Source organism: Gopherus flavomarginatus, chromosome 24 (genome assembly GCF_025201925.1).
Source record: "Gopherus flavomarginatus isolate rGopFla2 chromosome 24, rGopFla2.mat.asm, whole genome shotgun sequence".
In the NCBI taxonomy this organism is placed as follows: domain Eukaryota; kingdom Metazoa; phylum Chordata; order Testudines; family Testudinidae; genus Gopherus; species Gopherus flavomarginatus.
Window position 1 is genome coordinate 3075978 of NC_066640.1, and position 25083 is coordinate 3101060.

Below are 25083 nucleotides of genomic sequence, written 5' to 3' on the forward strand. Positions count from 1 at the left end.
ATAGCTGCTGAACCCCCCAAAACTAGTATCTAGCCACAGAATACAGGAAAAGAACGACTCATTGGAAGGAAACATGAGAGATGGAGAGGAAGCACTGGAAATGACAGCCTGTCCAACTAGGAGCTCATAAAAGGGCCCACTGTCTACCTTTTACCTGGTGGCAGCTGCTGGTTTTGGAGGACATTATGCTACAACTGCCTGATGCTGACTGCGCTTCTCAAAGGCTTGGGGCATGGAGTAAACGGGAATGGCAAAAAAGGGAAAGGCAGCATACATTAGGCAGCAGAAAGCACTTTAATATACTGCACTGGAGCTAAGGCAGCTCACTCAACATTGCTGGAGATCTTGGAAAAGAGCTCTGCTCTCGCTGGGCTCTTCTGGAGCCAGCAGAGAGAAGCTGTGTACAACCACAAATGATCCAATCATCAGAGCGGTAAATGACTGGCTGCTGACAGCAAAAAGTGCATACTGAAGATTAAAGGAGAGGCCAACATCTGACTGAAGAATGAGTACAGAACCAAACAATGAAGCACAGGAAAGGAGAGCACAAAATTCCAGCGGCAGCACAGGACTGGAGGTCCTGATCCTGAAAAAAGAGAAATCATAGTTGTGATGCAAGATAGGATCTTAAAGAGCCAATGTTTGGGCACCATACAAACAAAAACAATTCTGCATGGGACTGTCTCCAGAATCTGAAGTGACTACTCATTAGTTCTTGGGGATTGGCACAGGTTCACTCAAAAGATAATTGCTGACAAGTTGTCCCAATTTCTGCATTTCCTCTGAACTCTGGTGATAGAACACAGATAAAATTCTTGCAATAGTTTGTCAGGTGAAGTCCCTGCTCATTCACACTAGCTATGTACCTACATACCTTACACAGCACATTTTTGATAAAAGAAATATTGTTCAGTCTGTCTACAAAGCAACAAATGTGTGTTTAACTCAGTGTCTGGCACATACTTCCTATGCGACAGATTTATTATAATGCTTTTGTTTTCACACAAATATTTTCCCCTACTGATCTGTCAAAAGGACAGATTAATGGATTTTAATTTTAATGAAGACCTATAGTACTTTAAAGCAATATTCTTTTAATATTGGACACTTTGTGCAATACTTGGCAAAAAAAATAATATAAAATAAAAAACAAAACAAAATTCGAGCAAAACAAAATCAAATTTAATGGTCTTAAATGCAAAAGTAAAAACAAACAAACAAAAAACACAAAAAAGCAAAAGAAAATTAACAGAAACAGAACAACTCAAAGTTTCAAGGCAGTCTGCAGAAAACTTGGGGGATTAATCTTTCAATCTACAATCAGTTTTTTTCTTAATATCTAACTTGCAAGTACTTTTCTGCTGAGTGTTCAATAAGTAAAGCTAGTTGTCAAAACAAAATCCTATTAAAATAGAAAAATCTAGCACTCGTTAGAAGGGATGCGAGAAATACAATGCTCAAATGTTTATAACTGTTTTTACAAAATGGAACTATCCTTAGGAATTCAAACTATAATGATCTTTGAAACTGAATAATTATCTTGCTGCATTACAATGTACCTGTAAGTAGTGCATCATGCATTAAATATTTGGACAGAAGAGATTCAGTTAGATGAAGTAGAAACATACATTCACACTGTTTTTGGAGTTTAGTTTTGACTCTGAAATCTTCTGAGTTTCTCTGAAACTCTTTGGTCCATTCCTATGAAAAACTGGGCTTAAAATTTTTTGTAAAACCTTTTAATTTGACAACTTGGCCATTGTTCAGTGTGCAACTTACCTCATCAATGGTGTTAAAAGTTACACTGGCATGCTACTACTTACAAGACCTTCATGTTATGAAGTCTAATCCTCAACTAGATGTAGCAATGAAAATTACTTTAAAAAGCAATGTACTGCCAACATAAGTATTTCAAATTTTGTACCAGGCTATTGGGGACTGAGGGGAGGACCATACTAACAGCATCCGCTTGATAGTTTAAAATAAAAAAGAGTTCCAGTTTTTGCAGACAACATTCAATAGAACAAATGTTAGTCTCATAAGTGAAAGCATGCTTCAATTTTACCACCATCCAGAGGGTCTAGTTAATGCAATCTACTTAAGATTTTACTTTTTTTTTTTTTAATATATATTTTTAAATGAAATAACTTAAGGAACTTAAAATTGGTCTAACATTGTGGGATTTCAAACATTTGAACATGTCAGTTGCATCCCAGAGTATAAAAACCTTTTTCACTTCTCATTTAGACTAAGACAAACACTTGTGAAAATTGGCGCAAAATGAGTTTTACACTAACAAAAATGTTTTAACTTCTGTCACTCAATTATCTATTCCATACAAAAAGCACGAGCAAGTTATTTGTGGGACTTGTTGGTTTTGAAGGAAACCTGTAAGATTTTGTCCCCCAGGCGGTAGCCATTAAGACTTGCTATGGCCATTGCAGCTTCTTCATAGTTTGTCATGGTCACAAAACCAAAACCTTTGCACTTGTTGGTGTTGAAATCTCGAATAACTTTCACATTGGTAACCGCACCAAAGGGGCCAAACATCTGCCAGAGGATTCCCTCATCAGCATCTTGACCAAGGTTGTAGATGAAGATACACCAGCCAGAAGATGCGTTTCCTGGAACATTTACACCAGAAAGCCCACTCATGTGATCTACACCCATAGGAGAGAACCTAGCAAATAAAAAGCATAATATTTCATGTAAAAGTTCAATACAATCAAGCAAATTAACTTGAAAGGGAAGCAACTGAATATTTTCTATATAAGCATCAAAACTTATAATCAGAGTAAAATGTTTCACCTCCCCCATTTATCATAGGACAATCAAACTGGCAGCTGATAGAGAGAATGTGTCTACATTAATGGGTAACTATGCAAGAACAGACAGACAATGAAAGAGTTGCCTGGTGATGGGACAACCCTCAAACAGGATATACAAGGTTATACACTATTAGGGATGACTTAGGGCAGCAATATGACACTACTCAGTGCTTAAAGCTAGGCCAAGAATCCCTCCCACACGCCCCAACCAGCCTTAAATCAACTGATCTGTGTCTACAAAGGGCTTGTGCCCAATCCCCTCCTGGAGTTAATCCTGCCCTTACTGCAGTGTCTCGGGGTCTCACCGGTCACAGGGTTTTCTGTGGCAGCAGATACAGCTTGATCCCTTCTCCACTATAAAGCAACAGCGAAACACTCCTGCTCACAACTGGCTGCTACACTGAACACAGGCAGATACCTCATAGTCCCTATCACAGTAGGAAGGGAACTACTAGACTTTCCCTAGCAAGTGCATATTAGTTGGAATAACCCACGATTCCTAGTACACTGTTAATATGTCACTTCCAGTGCATTCTGATTTAATTTTGATAATGCATATGCATAACTGATGTTTAATTCCAGTAACTATCATTTATAATTTATTAAATAGCCACTTCTGTTTTTAAATATGATTCTAAAGTTTCTTCTGCCAAATATAGATTATCCATGAATGTAATGGAAAAATAGTACTACTTTTTAATGTAAATCCAATGGGGTTGAGTCTACTTTCATTTACACCCATTTTACACTAGTAAAACCCCAGTGACTTCACTAGGGTGGACTCCTGATTTACAAACATATGAGAAGAGAACCAGACTCAATATGCCTATCTTTCTCATCCCCAATACACATTTCTCCCCTTCCTCCTTTCCTCCAGAATCCTGTCTTGACTCCTCCTGCACAATGACCCAGAGGCATCTCACGATTTCTGAACCTTTGCTCTTTTCTGTTTTGCTTTTTTCTTATTTTTTTCTTCTTTCCTTCCCCAACCAACATCCCACACCCTTAGCTATTTCATCCCCCACTTCTATTCTGCTGACCTAGGAAATTAAATCAATAAAATTATTTTAATGAAGCATTAGGGTTGCACAGTTAAGCACTCAAAGATCAACGAGTGTCAAAGTTAAGGCCAAAGGTACAATTTTAACTGTGATCCCATGCACTTATATGTTTAACAATCTAAATCTGTGGCTCCATGTGACTCCAGAAATACTGCGTAGTATTAGCCTATAGCTGAGAAAGTTGTTAGCCGACTAAAAGCAGGCTGAAGTATATGCAAGGCTGCTGTACGTAGCCCACACATTAAGTGCCCAAAACAAAATTTTCTGATATACAAAAATTGCACTTCTTGTACAATTCTTTACTGAGCAGACCCAAGTGATCTGATGACTAACATCTTATGCCCTATCAAGCAGTTCTCACTTTAAAACATAAAATAGTATTTTTGTTTTCTTGTGTTTTTGTGTGTGTTACGCTTTTGGTTCTTCTAACGAAAACCTTGAGCTTTCATTTGTTTATCCAAATCTTGCTGGGAAGGAGAGTCCTATTTTCCTGTATATCATTCTTTGAAGATATACAATCTTGGGTTCCTGCAGTCAATGCTTTATTGCACCCCTTGCTGTCAAATCTAGGTCCCTCCAACCCTCACCAAGCCTTCTAACCGTTGGCTATGGTCATGGCAACAAGTGAAAATACTCTAAAGAGAAGAAAAACCAACTTCCTGTGGTGAACAGGGTGGATAGGCTAATGGGTATATATGTAATAATACCCATCAACAGATTCCTCACTCTTGAAACTAAAAAGCTACAGGAATGTTACTAAAGAAAGCTACAAAGAGAACTGCAACAAGCATTTTCTGTACACAAACACTGACAACAGGTTTAAAATTAAGAAAAAGGAGAAGGAGATAAGATACACCCCAAGCCACAAGAGATTATAAACAGACACATTGCGCGCAAAAAAAAAAAAAAAAAAAAAAAGTCTATGCAGCGTTGTTGTAGCCATGTTGGTCCCACAATATTAGAGAAACAGCGTAGGTGAGGTAATATCTTTTACTGGACCAACTTCTGCTGGTGAGAGAGACGCTTTCGAGCTTACAGAGTGACCTGCTAAGTTCACAGCTTTAATATCTTGTGGCCATGACTTCCACCACTGTACAAACAAGTATTTCTTTTTATCAACATTACATTTGCTGGCTTTTAAATTTTCCTAGTTACTCTCTTGTTCTAGTATTATGAGGCAGAATAAAGTCTAATTTCTAAACTAGAGTCCTTATCTTCTCAACACCAACATCCTTTCATACTTGTAAACATTTTACTTGTCCTTCCCTAGATCCTTTTATTCTAGTTGCATCTTTTTGGGGATGAGCTGACCAGAACTGGATATAGCATTCAAATAACTATGATAAAGGAAGAGAGAGTGATTTTGAAACCATTGCATCATCATTTAACAACTAGTTTGTTTTGACCACATCTGCACACTGAGCAGAGGTTATTATTGAGCTATCTCCAATGATGTCCAGATCTTTTCTCCTGAGTGGTCACAATTAGATTCTAGCTATGGGCAGGAACAGTCCATCCTTTACCATATGGGTGTTGACAACACCTTCATGTTGCAGGCTTTCAAGCCTGAAACAGGGAACGATGGGTCAGAGAGCAGTACCAAGCATTCAGTAACAATGTGCTATGGCTTTGCCTAGACCAGCAGTTCTCAAACTATGGGGTGGGCCTCCCAAGGGAGGCACGAGCAGTGTGCTTTTTCTGATTTTTGTAGAGCTCTCGCGGTCGGCCCCAAGGTGGCTGGGGTTTGTGCAGAAGAGCTGTACACTCCTGGGAGGTGGGGATAAATGGGATAACAAGGGGCTAAATGGGCTCTCCTTTCCCCCACTCCCCCTCAATCTCTCACCAGGAGGTAGCCCAGGCTATGGCTCTCTCTTCCTTCCTCCAATCCCTCACCTGGAGGTGGTGGGGTTACGACTGTCGGCCTGGGGTGGCAGCAGCAGCAGCGCAGAAATAAGAGTGGCAACGGGGCACTAAGTCTGCTGTGAAAAGTAATATTGACGAATACCACTTTTCACGTTGCTGCCCTTACTTCTGTGCTGACGCTGGCATGGCGCTGCCTTCAGATCTGGGCGTCCGGCCAGCAGCCATTGCTCTCCGCTCCACCTTCAGAGCTGGGTGGCGGTATTTGTACTTGTGGGGGAGGGGAGGTGCGTAAACAACTACAAAGAAAGGGGGGGAGGGGAGCTGATCAAATAAGTTTGAGAACCATTGGCCTAGACAGACCAAGTTCTGTCGAAGTGAAGCTCTTCTCTGTGGGCTCTCCATTCCATGCAAGATGCATCCACAGTAAAACAAACAGTTACTAACCTTGCATAACTGTTCTTCTTCGAGATGTATTGCTCATGCCCATTCCAGTGTAGGTATGCGCTCACCCTAAGCACTGCTGCCAGAAAGTTTTTCCCTCAGTGGTATCCATCAGGTCAGCTCTAGTGCCCCCTCATGGCACCAGTATATAGGGCCCCTCCCTTCTTCTTGCTGGCCAACTCCAACAGAGGGGAAGGCAGGGTGATTTTGGAATGGACATGAGAAACATCTCGAAGAACAACAGTTACAGGATGTTAGTAACTTTTTTCTTCGAGTGCTTGCTCACGTCCATTCCAGTGTAGGTGACTCCCAAGCGGTTGTGCAGGTGGAGGGATCAGAGTTTGTTGGCATGCTGATTGTAACACCGCTCGGCTGAAGCCCACATCATCTCCAGCTTGCTGGGTGATGGCGTAGCGTGACACAAACGCATGGACTGACCACCACGTTGCTGTTCTACAGATAATTGGAACCTGCATCACAAACACCATAGATGATGCCCGAGTTCTTTTAGAATGCACTGTCAACTGAGGAGTTGGGACCTTCACCAGGTCGTAGCATGTGCAGATACAGAATGTGATCCATGATGACATTCTCTGGGCCGAGACTAGACGGCCTTTCATTCTGTCCATGATGACTACAAACAGCTGTGTGGACTTCCTAAAGGGTTAGTTCTTTCTATGAAAAACGCCTGCGCACATCTCCCGTCCAGTGAATGGAGTCTCTAGTCATCCCTGTTTGCATGTGGCTGAAGATCAAAAAAACAGGCTGAAAGATATCCTGGTTACTATGAAATTATGAGATAACCTTTGGCAGAAAAGATGAGTATGGCCACAATTGTACCTTGTCCTTGAAGAAGACTGTGTAGGGTGGCTCAGAGGTAACAACTCGGCTCTCTGAAACCCTACTGGAAGTAGTAATAGAGAGCAGGAAGGCCACTTTCCAAGACAGAGCAGAGAACACGTTGCCAGCGGTTCGAATGGGGGTCCTGTTAACCTTGCCAGCACCAAACTGAGGTCCCAAGGAGGTAGTGGCTGGCATACCTGTGGGTACAGCCATTCCAGTCACTTAAGGCAATGGCCACAGACTGAGTCTGAGAAGACTGACTGCTGTTCACCTGTGGGTGAAAGGCTGAGATTGCAGCTAGATGGACCTATATGGATGACACCATTAGGCCATGCTGCTTTAGGTGGAGCAGATGTTCCAGAATGAAGGGCAGTGATGAGTTGGTAGGCGAAAGACCTTTTTGTGCTAACCAGATAGAGAAATCTCTTCCACCTTGCCAGGTAAATGGCTCTATTAGATAGCTTTCTGTTCCCTAAAAGCACCTAGCAAACAGGCCCGGAGAAAGTCAGTTCCGCTGAGTTCAGACATGGAGCTTCCATGTCATGAGGAAGAGATTTGAGGTTCAGATAACATAGATGGTCATGATCTTGACAGATCAAGTCTGGAAACAGTGGCAGGCTGATTGGTGTATCCGCCAAGAGATCTAGGAGAGCGTTGAGCAAGTGTTGGTACAGCTAGGCTATCAGGATCAGACATGTCTTGTCACGTCTGACCTTTAACAGGACCCAGTGTATGAGAGGGAATGCACAGAAGAGCTGATCCAAAGGATGAGAAAGGAGCCTGCAAGCGAGCCTGGGCTGTGGCCTAGGAAGGAGCAGAACCAAAGACACTTCCTGTTGTACTTCGTCATGAACAGGTCTAACTGGGGAGTTCCCCACATCTGGAAAACAGTGCTCATGACATCTAGGAGAATTGACCACTCGTGATGGTTGGAAAAAGGATCTGCTGAGCTGATTTGCTAACTCATTCAGTGACCCTGGGACGTATGAGGCTTCGAGGTGAATCGAATAGGATGTACAGAATTCCCATAGGCGAACAGCCTCCTGGTATAAGGGAGAAGAGTGCGCTCCGTCTTGCTTGTTTATATAAAAGTGTGTGTGTGTGTGTGTGTGTGTGTGTGTGTGCGCGCTCAAAGATAATACAAAATTGCTCTATAGGTGGGGCTGGCTGCCAGGCTGAAGATGAGTACTGTAAATTGGTGGTGTTTGCAGTTACAACAAACCATAGGTACCTTCTGTATCCCCAAATAATAGCAATATGGAAAGAAGTGTTACCAAAATTCATACCCCTTGTCTCCATCCTTTTAACAGTAGGTTGGGTGAGATGCAGGAGTCTGCCATAGAGCTTTTATACGCTCCATGATGGCCCCGAGGCTGCTAAAATATTCACTAGGGTGTGGGAGGACTCAGATCTCCTCTGCCTGGATACCCAGGTTCTGGGCACCCATCCTCAGGAGCCTACTGGTGCACCCTGTAATCATCTTGGGTGAACGCCATAGCTCCACCTCATCTAGAAAGAAGGAAGCAGCAACCTGCCCTGGCCCCTGTACTTCTCCCTCTGCCCTAGATGGATCCCGAAGGGGACATCCTGTAGTTCAGCACAGGATCGGCGTCGGGGACTGATCCCCGTTCTAATGGAAACGGCAGGGAAGATCTTGACTCTCATGTATCAGAGCTACCTTCTGGACTGGGGGCCCTGGATTGGCTGGAAAGCCCAGGATTCGAGAATGGGCACTGCAGTGGCATTTGCTATTGTGCCAGCCGCCAGGCTATTGGCAGCATGCTCTGATTCATGTCAGCAGTAGGATGCCACCATTCGGAGTGGCGTCTGCTCGTGGACAAGGCATAGGACTCTGCTTCTGAATTAGAGTCCGAGGAGTCACTTCTCAGTGACCAGAAAGGAGCAGTACCAACTGGTGCTGAAGAACGGTGCCAGGAGGGAGGGAGAGAGATCAGCGCTGCGCTATTTTGACTTCAACAGCTCCTGTTTTGGTGCTGCGGTGGTTCTGGTTTCTTGTGCTACTACTGTTAATTCATGAATGGCCAAGGATGGTGGTACCAGGAGGGATAGTAAGTCACTTGCTGCCTCAAATGCCTCCGGCCTTGACAGCAGTGTCAGGGCTGTCGAACCGCCGTGGCCTCCCTTGGTGGGGAATCCAACAGAACTGGATTCAACAGTTCCCTTCCCATGGCCAGAGTCAATGGTACCACTTACCCTGCGAGCGTCTCTGAGGGGCCCAGCACAGGTCGCACTCCATCGGCATCACTACGGCCCATAGACCTTGGAGTTCAAGAACACCCCAGCCAGTCTCTCTCTGCTTTTTCCTCAGAATTAGCGATGGGAAGCGGTGCCAAGAATCCCAGGCTGGAGCTGACTTCCTTGGCACTGGTGATGTATGTTTGTGCTGGGAGTCCTGGGCCATCAGTGCGGAGTCCTTCCTTGGTGCCGGGGAGGTGGAACAGCCCTGTGCTTCCCTCAGAGACGCCAGGATAAGTCTCACTGAAGTTTAAGTGCTTGGTGCCAAGTCCCCATGACTTGGCTCCAAAGGGGAACTGAGCGCTGCCTCCATGAGGAGGAACTTAAGCCCTGTCCTTTTCTGTTCTGGGTGTGAAACTCCTGCAGATCCTGCATGTGAGTCCCTCCCAGACACTTAAGGCAGCTAGCATACAGATCACTAACTGGCATTGGTTTGTGGTATGATGCACACGGTTTGAACCCCTGGGACCAAGGCATATCCTGGTGCTCAGGGAAGGGCTAGCCCTGCCAAGTGGGGTTCGCTGACTATACCACTACTACTACTGCTAAGCAAACTAAACTTAACTCTAAAGGGTAACTATTTACAATTTTACAGAATCAATCCACTTAGCACAGGTATTAGCAGAAGTGCAGCGAGCAGAAGTTCCAGTGACCATCGTGGGCAGTAAGAAGGAACTCAAGGGGCGGTGAGGCCCTATATACTGGCACTATGAGGGTGCAACTCCAGGGGGCAACAGAGCTGACTCAACAGAGACCACTGAGGGAAAATACTTTCTGGCGGCAGCATTTGGGGCGAGCACATACCTACATTGGAATGGACACGAGCAAGCACTCAAACGACACACTTGTTTAGATGAATTTGGAAGCCCTGACCAGATTTATATTGTCCCTAGATTGGCATCAAGACAGATGCCCTCCAGGCCTATGTGGTTCCCACTGAGGTTGCAAAAACCAGTGTGTATGAATATAAATGCTGGGACTGAGGGCTGTATTAGTAACAGTTCCAGCAGATACTTGCTGGCTAAGGAAAACTCTTACACCAGGGGGAGGGATAGCTCAGTGGTTTGAGCATTAGCCAGCTAAACCCAGGGTTGTGAGTTCAATCCTTGAAGGGGCCATTTAGGGATCTGGTGCAAAAATCTGTCTCGGGATTGGTCCTGCTTTGAGCAGGGGGTTGGACTAGATGGACCTCCTGAGGTCCCTTCCAACCCTGATATTCTATGATTCACGCAGCCCGTGTTGGGACAGCAAAGATACAGTTCCAGAACTCAAGTGACAGAGAAACAGATTCTTGGATCCCTGTCATAATGTTCTTGATCAGATAATTGTCAATGAGGAAAACAAACGTGCACTCTCGTCCTTATACATTTTGGCCCCAACCAATCTCCTACTGAAGTCAATGGAAGTTCTTGTATTGAATTTAACAACACTGCATCAAGTACCATGAATGTACTGAGCACCAAAGCCAGCAAATACACCTCAGAACTAGCACAGTTATTCTCCTAGAATAACTTTTGATACAAATCCAGTAGTTGAGATGTAGTCTCTTTGTGCAAGTACATATCTGTAAGACTTTGCAACATACTCTACAGCCATGAATTTAACATGTCTACACTTAATCTGAATGAACTAAAGCTAATACTTTCTCAACTTACAACTACCGAACTTTACTCGCAGTGTTGCTGAAGAAAATACTGTAAGCAGTTGATCTTAAAAGTTTAACAGAAATGCCAGTACCAACCCCTGTGAGAGCTGCTGCTTATGAGACTGCCAGGATTAAAAATGAAGCAACAGGATGGCCAGCTAGTCAGTAATTCTGTTAGTTTCTGTTCTCTTTTGCTTTGGGTCCTTTTCCATTTTTGCTCATCTGTCTCTTTATCCTAGAATTCTGGTAATGCTGGAAAGCGCTTTGAATGAAAGAATTTGCTCTAATTAAATTGAGAATGCATGCAATACAATTGTAATCCTGTCTCTTACCAATTTTTTTTTTAAAACAGCTTATTTTGTTATTACTCTTATGATCCAAATTTTTACCTACTAAATGCAGACAATTAACACAAAAGTGGCTTGTGTCTCAGACGTCACGTGATTAGAATTTATCTCCAAGACGTTTCCTCTATAATACTACTGAATCTCCATCTAATGACATAATGAAAAACAAACATTCATGAACCCCTTTAAGCATCACTTACGAAGGCAGATGCTCTTTCTGTCATACTAGTGACATCAAAGGATGCTTATATGCGAGGTCCAGCTACTCTTTGCTATAGTCCCTTCCTGCAACCAAGCTCTTGAGGTGAGGGTGGAAAGAACAGTTACTGGCATCTACAGGCAGAGATATGTTCTATACACCTGCCTTTGACAAAGATGGAGCAGTGAAAGGAAGCGAAAATACCTCCTTTACGTCCGTTCCTAGAAGGAGATATCTTCCATTGTTGTTCAGTGTTGGCCCCAGGATATTAAAGGGACAAGGTGAGTGAGGGAATAATTTTTTAGTGGACCAACTTCTGCTTGGGAAAGAAACAAGCTTTCAAAACTCTTGTTCAGGTCCTGTGTAAGCTCAAAATTTTGTCTTTCACCAAGAGAAGTTAGTCCACTAAAGGATATTACCTCACCCCCCCCCCGGTCTCTACAGTAAGATAGAATTGTCCAGATACCATATTTGTAATGTGACCCATCTTTAGATATCTCAATTTGAGTCTTAAAAAGCCTCCAACAATAAAGAGGGTGGATTCAGCTTTGGGCTTTGTTACCTCTCTACTTCACAGCGAAGATACACTGGTCTCAAAAGATTCCTTTACATCCCTTAGCCGAAGTTAGTCCTAATTGTTTTCATCCAATCCTTCAAATAGGAGCCCCATGTTGTGATGTCAATTCAAGAGGCGGAAGCACTGAAGCTTCTGGAGCATGCGTCCACATTAGCAGCACTAAAACCACGACATGCCACAAATTATTAAGACCAGTTCCAAGTGCAGAACAGAGGAGTGCAGGAGCTTTGAGAACATGGATGACTCCAACTATTATTTGTGTCAAGACATTGCTTCATTATACCAGACTGACACAAAAACCTTAGTCTTGGACATAAGAGAAGAGGACTAAACTGAACAGCCTAAACAACACACAAATGTCGTTCAAGAAATACCTATAGTTCAACCTCTAAGTAATAGTGACCACAATTATAATTCATTCAGATTAGAAACGCTTTAGGGCAGGGACCATTTTTTTATTAATTTGTGCAGTGCCTACCACAGTGCAGTTCTGGTCCATGACTGGGGCTCAGAGTTATTTGTATTGTGGTAGCACCTAATAAAGAATATCGTTTAGTAGTTCTGAGTTCCATGTCCTTGGCGGAAGGATCACACCAAAAATCAGTACAGTAACACTACGTTTGAAATGTACCAAAAAAGAAGATCCTTAAAAAAATCTGGGAAAAAATTAAGTATCCTTCATATTGAGTTTAAGAACCTTAATCACCTCTCTCAAGCAAAGGTAATAAAATAAAATGATAAAATAGTTGCTTTTCCAGCAGTAACTAAAGAAGAGACCATTTAACATCTTCTACAATTAAGCATTTTTTAATCAGCAGGTGCAGATAACTTGCATTTAAGAGTTTTAAAGAACTTGACAACCAATGTTAATTTTTAACAAAAATGTTGTAAAACTGGAGAAACTCCAGGACTGGCAATATTTTTAAAACAGTAAACAGGATGACTCTGATAATTATAGGCCAATTAACCTGACAATGATTCCCAGCAAAATAATGGAACGACTTATTAAGGATTCTAACATTAAAGAATTAGAAGATCTAAAGTATAACTCCAATCAATATGGTTTCATGAGAAAATATGTTGTCAGACAAACATGATACAGTTCTTTGACAAGATTACAAGTCTTGTTAAAATATTGGCCTGCCAAGGTGTGACACAAGGACAACAGAAGTTGGTCCAATACCCTGGGACCGACACGGCTACAACAACACTTCATATACTTTCTCACTACGTACTACTTTGTGGAACTAGAAACTTTACTTGATTAGTTTCAACACAGTTTTCCGTATAGGTTATTACTTTAATTATACTCTACTTGAGCAATTTTTAAATACATATATACACATACACACACACCACAGAAATACACAATGCATTATTATTCATTCATACATGCTAGGACAAAGATATTTATTACTTTATGGATGAAACAGTGCAACACTTTCCCCAGTGGAACTGTGGGTGACAGAATAGGCCTTTAATGGATTATTTTTCCTAACACACCTGAATCTTTGAGCCTGGTGATGAACTGGCCCTCCAAATCGTCTAGCTGGTGAATGATACAGCTGTGATAACAGTGCCACATTTTTGTTCTGGTTAGGATTGGCTGCAAACTTCACAGTAATAGGTTCAGAGGAACCTGGGGGTTTGTGACCATTGAAACTTGTAATTGCCTCTTCTGCTTCAGACCTTTTGTCAAACCGGATAAAAGCAACTCCTCTGGACAAACCTTTTAACCAAACACAAATAAAAATACATTAAGGATAAGCTCAAAACAATTCCAAGTGAATAAATAAAAATTAAGTATTTCTAAAGTCATAGCTTTAAGTTCTATAATTTTACTAGTAGTTCTTCAAAAGGATGAAATCAAAATATTTAAAAAAAATTAGGAAATTAAACACAAATGAGCACATTTACTTCAAATATATAATGATGCTGGTGAAGCAAAACACATTTATAACACGTTAGTTCAAAGTCTAAAAAATAAAAAAACTGTATAATGTACAAGTGTTCTAGGAAACTCACTGTCAACTGACATTAAAGGAAAAATATTTCAGATCAACTAAAACTTTTTCAAAGGAGAAATGTAAAAAGTGACTATTGGGCTAAAAATTTTTTTTTGTTTTTGCTCAGCTTTGTTACTCAAAACATCTAGAGACCTAAAACTGAAACATAATTTCCAAATAGAAAATGAATGCTTGCTGATGACATACACTATTTCACAGATTCAAAGGCCAGAAGAGACCATTATGATTGTCTAGTCTGATCTGCTGAACACATGCCATAGAACCCAGTGATTCCCACATTATCTGTGGTTATGCTAGAGAATCTCTTAAAAAGACATCCTATTGTGATTTAAAGACTTCAGCTGATGCCAAATCCACCACATCCCCTCAGAAGTTTTTCCAATGGTTAATTACTCTCTCTCTCAAAAATTTGCACTTAATTTCTAATTCGATTTTGTCTAGGTTCAACTGTCAGCCACTGGATTTTGTTAGACCTTTGGTAGATAAGAGCCCTGTGTGATCAGAAATCTTCTCCTAACATATATAGTCATAAACTGTGATCAAGTCATCTCTTAACCCTCACTTTGATAGCTAAATTGAATGAGCTTCTTAAGTCTCTCACTCTAAGGCAGGTTTGCCAGACTTAGAATCATTCTACTGGCTCTTCTCTGAACCTTCCCCCTCCCCCACCCCCACTCCCCCCCTTTTTTTTTTTTTTTTTGATGTGCATAGGTATAGTAACAAGAGTCTGAAACACTTATATAGCATTTATTATATACAAACTGGAAAGTGTTTTTAAAAAGATGGGTACACACTGTCTCCATTTTACAGATGAAGGAAACAGAAGCGTAGAGTGTTTAAGTGATATAATCAAGCTCATGAAGCAAGTGAGTGGGAGAGCTGAGTGGAACCCACATGTCCTGCTTCCTAGTATAGTTATGGTTACATTATTCTACTTGATGCATTCTGAGTCTTTCTATTCAGGAGCTTTTGTCGCATTCATTGCATGATTTTAAAGTACATGGGACTGAAACTGAGCATGGCCCTTACCTTCGTCCCTGCACTAAGGAAACATTGTGTAGCTCTGGAGGTGCCTGAGTTAGGAATATGTTCTTGGGTAGCGCCAACAATGACACTAGCCTCTCCCAAGCTAGCTGGGAAGGAGCAGTGCCATGAACATGTTATGTTACTCTACGAACTTCCATTTGGGCGTTTCTCGCACCTTGATGTATCTGGTACCAGTTATTGTCAAAAACAGGAGACTTAACCAAATTAGATCTCACTAGTGGTCCATCTGGTCATGTTCTCACATGCCATCTGCACCACCCAGAAGAGATGTTCTTATGGTAGAGGAACACACACTATATTCTTGCAAAGGGTGTTACAGCAGCTGCAACTCCTAGCTTCCAGCAGGCACTATACCCCAGTCTAATGCACAGTCTCACTTTTCAATTACTCTGTGCTGTGCTCTTTAGTCCTCTCTCCTGCCCTACCTTAGTTACCATTTGAAATAGATCACCTATAATTTGCTTGCTATATAACAGCACTTGCATTTTTATTATTTTTACTACATTGTTCAATTTCCCTATTCCTTTCTCTTGTTTATCTTTATGTTGTTTGTTCGTCTAATTTATTTTGTAAATGCTTCAGTTCATGGCCCTATCTTTTAATCTCTAAAGACCATGTAAAGTTATGGCACTATATACAAGTTTGCTAAAATTAACATAGTCTATACTGTTCTATGGGACACAGGAGAAGAAACTACACAGGAAAATTAAAGAATTACATCCTAAGGGACAAGATCTTCTCATGAGACAGATTAAAAATTGGTTATGTGACAACCACAGCTGTTGCTTAAAGTGCAGAAAAAAGTTATTAATAGGACACCAAGAGCCTGTATTTAAGATCAGTGCTAAACTCCAACATTTATAACTGCTATAATTGAAAAGGCTGATCATTTCTATGAGACGCCCCTATTTTCAAATACTCAACTTTGAGAAACTTTCACATACTGGAATGAAGTTTTCTAGGACTGGTCTCTCTTTCAAAGGATGTCAGATGAAATAGTTTCACTGTCTTTGTGTACAAGGAGAACGAGTGCATGGGGGAACCTCTTCCATTATCAAAATGTGACTACTTTTGGACATATCTTCCATGGGAAGAAACTGGGAGCAGAAAGCTAGAATTTGGCAAGAGAATGGCCCTCACTGAGGAGCATCTGAGTGCTCCAATGAAAAACTACTTTGACTACTCCAAGTTATGAGGATCAGAAAATTATATTTTTGTACAATTGTTTAGCAAAGTTCTACACATGCAATTTTTACCAGTGTTTTAAAGGGAAGGAAGGCTGTGCTGCACATGGCATGGCTAATTTAGCTGTACAATGTGTACAAGATACTTCCTGCAACAGCTACACAGTTAGTGTCATTTGGGGTTCAAACAGTGCACTTGTGTAATCTTTCACGAGTTGCTATCTCCAAAATTCAACCTAGATGGAGCTACTGTAAGGTGGGTGCAAAACTGGTTGGAAAACCGTTCAGAGAGAGTAGTTATCAGTGGTTCACAGTCATGCTGGAAGGGCATAACAAGTGGGGTCCTGCAAGCACCCGTTCTGGGTCCAGTTCTCTTCAGTATTTTCATCAATGATTTAGATAACAGCATAAAGAGTACACTTATAAAGTTTGCAGACAATACCACGCTGGCAGGGGTTGCAAGTGCTTTGGGGGATAGGATTAAAAACCAAAATGATCTGGGAAAACTGGAGAAATGATATGAAGTAAATGGGATGAAATTCAATAAGGACAAATATAAAGTATTCCACTTAGGAAGGAACAATCAGTTGCATACATACAAAATGAGAAACAACTGCCTAGGAAGGAGTACTACAGAAATGGATCTGATGGTCATAGTAGATTACAAGATAAATAGGAGTCAACAGTATAACTCTGTTGCAACAACAACAAAAAAAAAGCAAACAACATTCTGGGATGTATTAGCAGAAGTGTCGTAAGCAAGACATGAGAAGTAATTCTTCTGCTCTACTTCGTGCTGATTAGGCCTCAGCTGGACTAGTGTGTTGTTAGGGAGTTCCTGGGTGCTACATTGGAACTGCTCCCCACAAAGCCAGTTAGGACTTTGGGGAGCCTCCTTTCCCTTGGAGCAGACTGTTTTTAGGGCAAGAAGCTCCCACATCTTCACCTCCTGGGTCTCTCCTTGGAGTATTCAGCATCCTCTGCCCCTCCGTGCGCTTCCCACAGCGAGCCCGCCCCAGCGGTCCTGCACCCCCACTTCGCAGTCAGACGTGACTCTCAGCCAGCCAGTAAAACAGAGGTTTATTAGATGACAGGAACACGGTCCAAAACAGAGCTTGTAGGTACAGAGAACCAGACTCCATGGCCGGGTCCATTCTGGGAGGCATGGAGCCAGACCCCCACGTCTGCACTTCACTCCTCGTTCCCAGCCAGCTCCAGACTCCAACCCCCCTCCAGCCCCTCCTCCTTTGCTCAGCTCCTTTCCCGGGCCAGGAAGTCACCTGACCTCTTTGTCTCCAACACCCTTAGTTGGCACCTTTGCAGAGGAGGGGTCCAGGCCATCAGTTGCTAGGAGACAGAGTGTCAGGCATTTATGTACACTGGACTTTTGCTCTGCAGCAATCACACACCCTTATTCCACCACCTAGATACTTAAGAACTGCATAGGGAACACTGAGGCACCAACACAGTATGCAGAGAAAACATTAAGAACATTCCCAGTTCGTTATATGTGTCTAGTTCTGGGCGCCACATTTCAGGAAAGATGTGGACAAACTGGAGAGAGTCCAGAGAAGAGCAACAAAAATGATTAAAGGTCTAGAAAACATGACCTATGAGGGAAGATTGAAAAAATTTGGTTTGTTTAGCCTGGAAAAGAGAAGGCTGAGAGGGGACATGAAACTCCAGATATACTTAAGTGCAATGAGAAATTATTATGAAGCACAATCACAGATCAATTTCAAGTTGATTAAATGTAAGGTAACGAGTTATCCTTTCACATAAAAGGATAGGCTGGCTTTTACTGCTAAATAATACTGTCTGTGAAAAGTGCTTTCTTGCTTCACCTTGTCCAGTGGCTGAGGTCGGCAGTGCAGACTCACAGAGCATGCGTGATTGGCACAACTTTTGCAAATCAGATGGCCACATCAGATGTTCTTGAGTTAAAACTGGAGTTTTCATTCTCTGCCTGCCACACCTGACAAGCCCCCTCTGCCCAACAGAGGTACAGAGGTGAAGCAACATTCCTAAGGTCAGCTACAGAACTGGGAATGAAACTCAGGGCTCTCAAATCTCAGGCCTATACCCTCTCCACTGTACCATGCTGCCTCCCCTGGAAAAAAGTAAAGAAAAGGTAACAAAATTTCCTGCTTTAGGCTGCAAGCTGATCTACAGTGATGAAGTACTGCACAATCAGATAGTTGTATTGTTCTGTGTCAAGCATCAGGCATGGACAATTGGTGGGGGCAAGATACTAAATTTGGCAGACCAATGATCTGATCTAGTATAGAAAATCTTGTGTTCTTAATTCCATTCTCAAATTACAGAGCAGGATCTACAAAATGGACTAAGTCACGTGTTTCAGAAAAGCCCCCAAAACAGGGATGTTTGCCATTCTAGTTCTATATTTCTGCGGACACAGCGATCAATACCAAACTCAACAATTTTTATATATGTTCAGAAACTATCTGGAAAATTAAAAGTTAATTTTAAGCACCAATAATCTTTGGAAGAATGAACATTTCTCTGTGTCCTCTATAGTCAAGTTTTTAATATCCAATATTATTGTGCATACCTGTAGTTTGATCCACGAGTACACGTGAGTTGATGATGCGGCCAAAACGTGAAAACATGTCTTCTACATCTTTTTGTGTCATTGTCCTTGGTAGTCCACTAATGTACAAGTTAGCATCTTTGATAACTTCAGAACTTGGCCGAGCGTACGACACCTTTAAGAGAAATGTTTTTATTGTATGTGAAATTACATGAATGATTTGCTGTGTAATTAAGACACCCACCTAAAATCTTTCCTTTGTAATACAGGCAATTTTCCTATGGTAGTTTCATAAAAGGAAAAATGATTGCCAGGATATGGAAAGTAAGCAACAAAAGTGTTTTTTGTCCTTGATTAAAAAAAGAAGATATACAATCCTCTTCACTATTTGACGCTACCGACAAGGCCCTGTCTACACTGGCAAATTTCTGTGCAGTAAAGCAGCTTTCTGCACTGTAACTCCAGAAGTGTACACAGTTAAGCCACTTAGTGCGCAGAAATTGTGTAGTTGTAGTGCTTTAAAAATAAAAATTAAAAAAAAAAAACCCACCTCAACAAAAGGTGTACAACTTTCTGTCCTGGGGCTACAGCACTGCCGTGCCAGTGTAGACACCATGGTTGATTACAGTGCTGCGAGGTGTCCCACAATGGCTGTTCTCACCTCTCTGGTCATTGGTTTGAACTCTACTGCCCTGCCCTCAGCTGACCAACCATAATCCCCACCCCATAAATTCCTTTGGAAATTTAAAAATCTTCCTCCTGTTTGCTCGGCGATGTGTGCAGTGGTCTCAGCGTATCTTTCCAAGTGGCCACGCCTGCTCCATGCACCAGGCAATCCCCCAACTAGAGCAATGCTGAGCTGTTGAACCTCATCGGCATTTGGGGAGAGGAAGCTGTTCAGTCCCAGGTGCTCCAGTCGTAGGAATCCTGATATCTATGGACAGATTTCACAATGCATGACAGAAAGGGGCCATGACCAGGACACATTGCAGTGCAGGGTCAAATTGAAGGAGCAACAGAATGCCTACCACAAGGCGCAGGAGACAAACCACAGCTCCAGTGCTGCGCTCACAAGCTGCCAGTTCTACAAAGAGCTGGACGCGATACTGAGCGGTGACCCCACTTCCACTGCAAAGACCACTGCAGATACTTCAGTGGCTCACGTGCCAGTCAAGAGTGGACTGAGCCAGGAGGAGGAAATCTTGGACAAGGAGGACCCAGAGGCAGAGGATGGCTCGGAGGTCAGAGATGCATGCAGCCAGGAACTCTTTTCTACCCTGGAGGAGGCTAGCCAGTCACAACTGTTGGAGACCGGAGAAGTGCAAACAGAAGAGGAGGCCCCTGGTAAGTGGACTTGATTTTGGGAATCGTTGAAGTGAGTTGCTGGGGGCAGGAGGGTTGCAGAAAACAGGCTTGTCTCCCACCTCATGCCTAGTTTGATCAGCGGAACAAGCTATTGATTGACTCTCTCACTTCACAGGAATCTCCCTCAGATCTTCAGGAAACTCTCATGGAGACACTGGGCAATCCGCTGCCGCAGGTTCATAGGCAGAGCTGCATTGTTTCCTGACCCATTATCGGTAACTTTTCTGCGCCACTGTGCCGTCACAGCGGGGGGGACCATTGCTGCACACAAGCGAGCCGCATAGGGGCCAGGGCCGAAGCCGCAAGCCTGGAGAAGACCCTCCCTTGATCCCCTGCTCACCCTCAGCAGCGAGATATCTTCCATAATGATAATCTCCTGTTGAAAGTGTGGGGACAAGGAATGATTATCAGGCTCTCCTACAGTGCTGGCTCCTCCCTCGCTCCCCCTCAAGAGCCACGTGTCCAGTATACTGCAGGGTCCAGGAAGAGTGATTTACCCTGAGGCTACTCATCATTTTGGGGGTCTTGTGGCTCATATGTGCTTGCCTGGGATCAGCCAGTTAGTGACAGGTGTATGAGTACTGGCTGTGTTTTAAATCACTGAATCAGTGTTCTGTGTTGCAAAACAATACTGCTTCTGTAAAATACGAAGTTTAAATGCAACAGAGATGACCTGGGGAGCACAGCCTCCCCCTCTGTTATCGGCAGCTGAACGGCTGTGCAGAATTAGAAAGCGGCCACGAAGAACTAAGGAGGACTTTGAGTGATGTTATGAGGCACTCAGCCGCTGAGAAACAGGAATTGAAGGAGTGGTGGGACAGTGAGAAGAGGGACCGAAAGGAGAACATGGCACATCAGAATGAAGCCATGGAGCAGCTCTTAAACATTATGGAGAGCCAAGTGGACACGCTCCAGGCGATACTAGCTCTGCAAACCAAGCAGCTGCATGCCTGCCCTCCCCTCCAGCTGCTTTCACAAAACTCTTTCCCATGCACTCCCCAGACACCGCCAACACACTCTTATCTATACCCGCCGCATTCCACTCCTCCTACCTCACAGGCCAGCATGGTGGACTCCCACTACCCACTTGACTCAACAATTTGGCCCTGCTGAAGTACAGTGCCTGCTGCATTGTACTCCAAAGGAGATGGCTGGATATGATCCCTGGACATACACAAATCTTTAGTCATCCCAGGACCCACCTCCTCCTGGGACCTTCCCTTCTCCCATCACTCTCCCTGCTGATGTGGTTTTTTTGTTTGAGACTCTCCCTCAGTTGTTGTCTTTTATTAAAAGAATTGTGATGGTTTGAAAGCAATCTTTATTCTATTAACTGAAGGCAAACAGAACCCTGCAAAGAAACATACAATTATGTTAAACCCTCTTATTGCATCGTGTGCACCAATCACCTCCTAGCATTACAAGCACTGCAATCCTGAGCATAGCAACAAACATTAGTGGCTTTCAGCTTCAAATTGCTGCCTCAAGCCATCCCTGATCCTCATGGCCCTGCGCTGTGCCCCTCTAATAACCCTGGTCTCTGGCTGTTCAAACTCAGCCTCCAGGAGCTGAGCCTCTGTGGCCCAGCCCTGAGTGAAGCTTTCACCCTTCCTTTCACAAATATTATGGAGCTGTGATAAACGAAAGGGGGAGAGGAGCAGTACCTCCCTTTTACGGACACCCAGCCAGTCCGTTAGCTATATAGTCTCTCTTGGTGGCTGTTCTCTGCTTGCTTTACCTGTAAAGGGCTAACAAAGTCACTCAGGTAAAAGGAAAAGGAGTGGGCACCTGACCAAAAGAGCCAATGGGAAGGTTAGAACTTTTTAAAAATGGGGAAAAAAGCTTTCCCTTTGTCTCTCGGTTGTTCTCTCTTGGTTGAAGAGACAGGGCAGCAGAAGTGCTGTGTAAAGTTTGAACCAGGTATGAAAAATTATATTCCATATCTAGGAGGATTCATTGGGACAGGGAATGTTTAGATAGACACGATCAGGTTTATTTCTTTATTTTGGCTTGTGGATTTCCTCTGTGATAAGGTCAGGTATTTTTGTTTTCTTTTGTAACATTAAGCTGGACCCTAGGGAGCCATTCCTAGTGTTTAACCCCTTTTCAGTTGCTTTATAAAGTCTAGCAATAGCCTGATTTTCCAGATGTGTTTCCTTTCTTCTTTTTTTAATAAAATGAACCTTTCTTAAAAACCTGATTGGTTTTGTGTCTTAAGTGAGTTTTTCCAGGATTTGCAAGAGGCAGATTTTCACTTGGGTGGTGGCAGCATTTACCAAGCCAAGGTCAGAGAAAAGTTGTAACCTTGGGAGTTTAATACAAGCCTGGAGTGGCAAGTATTAATTTTTAGAATCCTTGTGGGCCCACACCTTCTGTACTCCAAGTGTCGGAGTGGGGAATCAGCCATGATAGGAGCATACAGCACATGGCTATAAGCATAGGAATATTGTTATCAGCCAGGTCCAGCTTCCCACAGAGGCAGCACCAGTGGGCTTTCAAATGGCCTAAAGCACACTCAATAGACATTCTGCACTTGCTCAGCCTGTTGTTGAAGCACTCCTTGTTGCTGTCAAAATGCCCCATGTATGGCTTCATAAGCCATGGCATTCAGGGGTAAGTGGGGTCTCCCAGGATCACAAGGGGCATCTCAACTTCCCCTATGGTGATTTTCTGGTCCAGGAAGAAAGTCCATGCTTGCAGCTTCCTGAACAGGCCAGTGTTCCGAAAGATGTATGCGTGATCCACATAAGGGCCTGGAGAACCACTGAGAAATGCCCCTTGCAATTAATGTACTTGGTGGCTAGGTGGTCTGGTGCCAGAATTGGAATATGCGTGCCATCTAATCGCCCCTCCACAGTCAGGGAAGCCCATTTGTGTAAAGCCATCTACAATGTCACACACGTTGCCCACAGTCATGGTCTTTCAGAGCAGGATGCAATTAATGATCCTGCACTCTTCCATCAACACGACTCCAATGGTAGACTCTCTCACTCCAAACTCAATAGCGACCAATCAGTAGCAGTCTGGACTAGTCTGCTTCCACAGAGTCATCACCAAACACTTCTCCAGCAGGAGGGAAGCTCTCATTCTCATGTCCTTGCGCCACCAGGCTGGGGCGAGCTAAATCACAGTCCCACGAATGTGGCTTTCCTCATCCGAAATTTGTGCAACCACTGCTCTTCATCCCAGACGCACATGATGATGCGATCCCACCACTCAGTGCTTGTTTCCTAAGCCCAAAAGTGGCATTCAACTGTGGTCAGCACCTCCATGAATGCCACAGGCAGTCTCGTGTTGTAGCTGCTACATGTGGCAAGATCAATGTCGCGCTCCTCTTGCCTTTGTAGTTTAAGAAAGAACTCCACTGCTACTTGTGACTTGTTAGTCAAAGCGAGCACCATACTGGTCAACAGTTCGGGATCCATTCCTGCAGCCCGAAGAGGCAGGAAACATAGAACACAAACCGTTGAAAGATGGTGCCAAACACAGATGGAACCATAGGGATTGCTGGGATGCGAAACAATGCATCATGGGTCACTGGGACAGGACTCAGGATGCCCCGCGACCCCCTCAGCCTTCCCACAAGTCTTAGCGGCAGAAGAGAAAGAAGTGCTCTGTGGACAGCTGCCCAGAGTGCACGGCTCCCAATACTGATGCAAATGTGAACATGCTGTTGTGCGGGCAGCTGACAGTGTGAACACACAGTAGTAGTTTCCCTCCAGCGCTCTCTGAGCAACGCTATAACTGTCAGCACTGTAAATCTGCCAGCGTAGACGTGCCCCTAAGTGGCATCATTACTCTGATGACCCAATTATAGGCCCAGCATTGATGCTGCCAACTGACATACGATACACTGAGCAGACCCGACAGGAGTTTTGCTTCACGTTCCATATCTGTTATTTTGTAATAATTTCAGTGCCTACTAAGAACCAATAATAAAGCACAGAGCATACCAGTTGAAGAACATGACATCAATACAGGCTTTTAGCACCCGAGTTTGAGACAGTTAACTAGCAAAAGTACATCTTTTATGCTCTTTTCAAGCCTTCTACTACAGAAAAATATTTCAGCAGATCTGAGAGTCTACCCTTTTCAGGACAATGGTATATCTACACATTGTGCACGTCTTTCCTTTGTTTTAAGGCAGCACTTATTGAGTACCTGAGATTCACATGAGTTCAATCCAAAAGCCAGGCAGCAATCTGGAATAATCTTACCTACTGCGCACAGACACCACAGTCGTCACATATGGTGTTGGGATAGAACCCATGACCTGCCAGTAATTACGTGCACCAGGAGTATGTAAATTGGCACCTAGATACTATAGTGATGGGTGCTCTAAAAATGGAGGGAAGGAGAAAGAGAGTCTTTGAGAATAAAGCTATTACAAAAACTGAGGTGTTTGACAGCTCATTCCACTGCACGGTTCCCCTATAAACACCCTGTTCCCAGTTTCTGGTGCTCTCTTTCTTGAGTGCACAGCATTCACTCAAGAACAGCAAATGACAAAACTAAATATTTATCTGAGCACAGAATCTAAAAAGTCTCAGACTTGTAAGAACTTCTTCCAATGTAAGTTACCAATATGATTGACAAAGATATATTTGCAAAACAAATGGGAGTTATTTGAGCTGCCTACTTGGGGTGGCGATTGTGCTTTACAGTGGTATCACCAAGGAGACAGATACTTTGGGAACTCAAGAGAAAAAAAATGCTGAATACTCAGCAATCCACACTTAATTCAGTAGCAGCTGCTGGGTGACCAGCATTTATGAAAATCAGTCCAAAAGCTCTCAAAGCAGTTTTAAGACAGTAATGAAACAACAAAATACTAATTAGAAGTTTTCAG

The 25083-nt window shown here is 43.1% G+C and overlaps 1 protein-coding gene across 4 annotated transcripts in view; it reads right to left on the reverse strand.

The window, feature by feature from the left end:
* Positions 1-1160: 1160 nt before the first annotated feature.
* The window catches only part of ELAVL1 (ELAV like RNA binding protein 1), a 79558-nt gene continuing 55635 nt past the window's right edge, over positions 1161-25083 (reverse strand). For all 4 annotated transcript variants that reach the window (XM_050933807.1, XM_050933806.1, XM_050933808.1 and 1 more), the window contains 3 exons: positions 18891-19044; positions 13564-13789; positions 1161-2680 (listed from right to left, as the gene is read on the reverse strand). In XM_050933807.1, the coding sequence (XP_050789764.1) occupies positions 2356-2680; positions 13564-13789; positions 18891-19044 (705 nt within the window). In that variant the 3' untranslated portion in view covers positions 1161-2355. The remainder of the gene's footprint in view (positions 2681-13563; positions 13790-18890; positions 19045-25083) is intronic.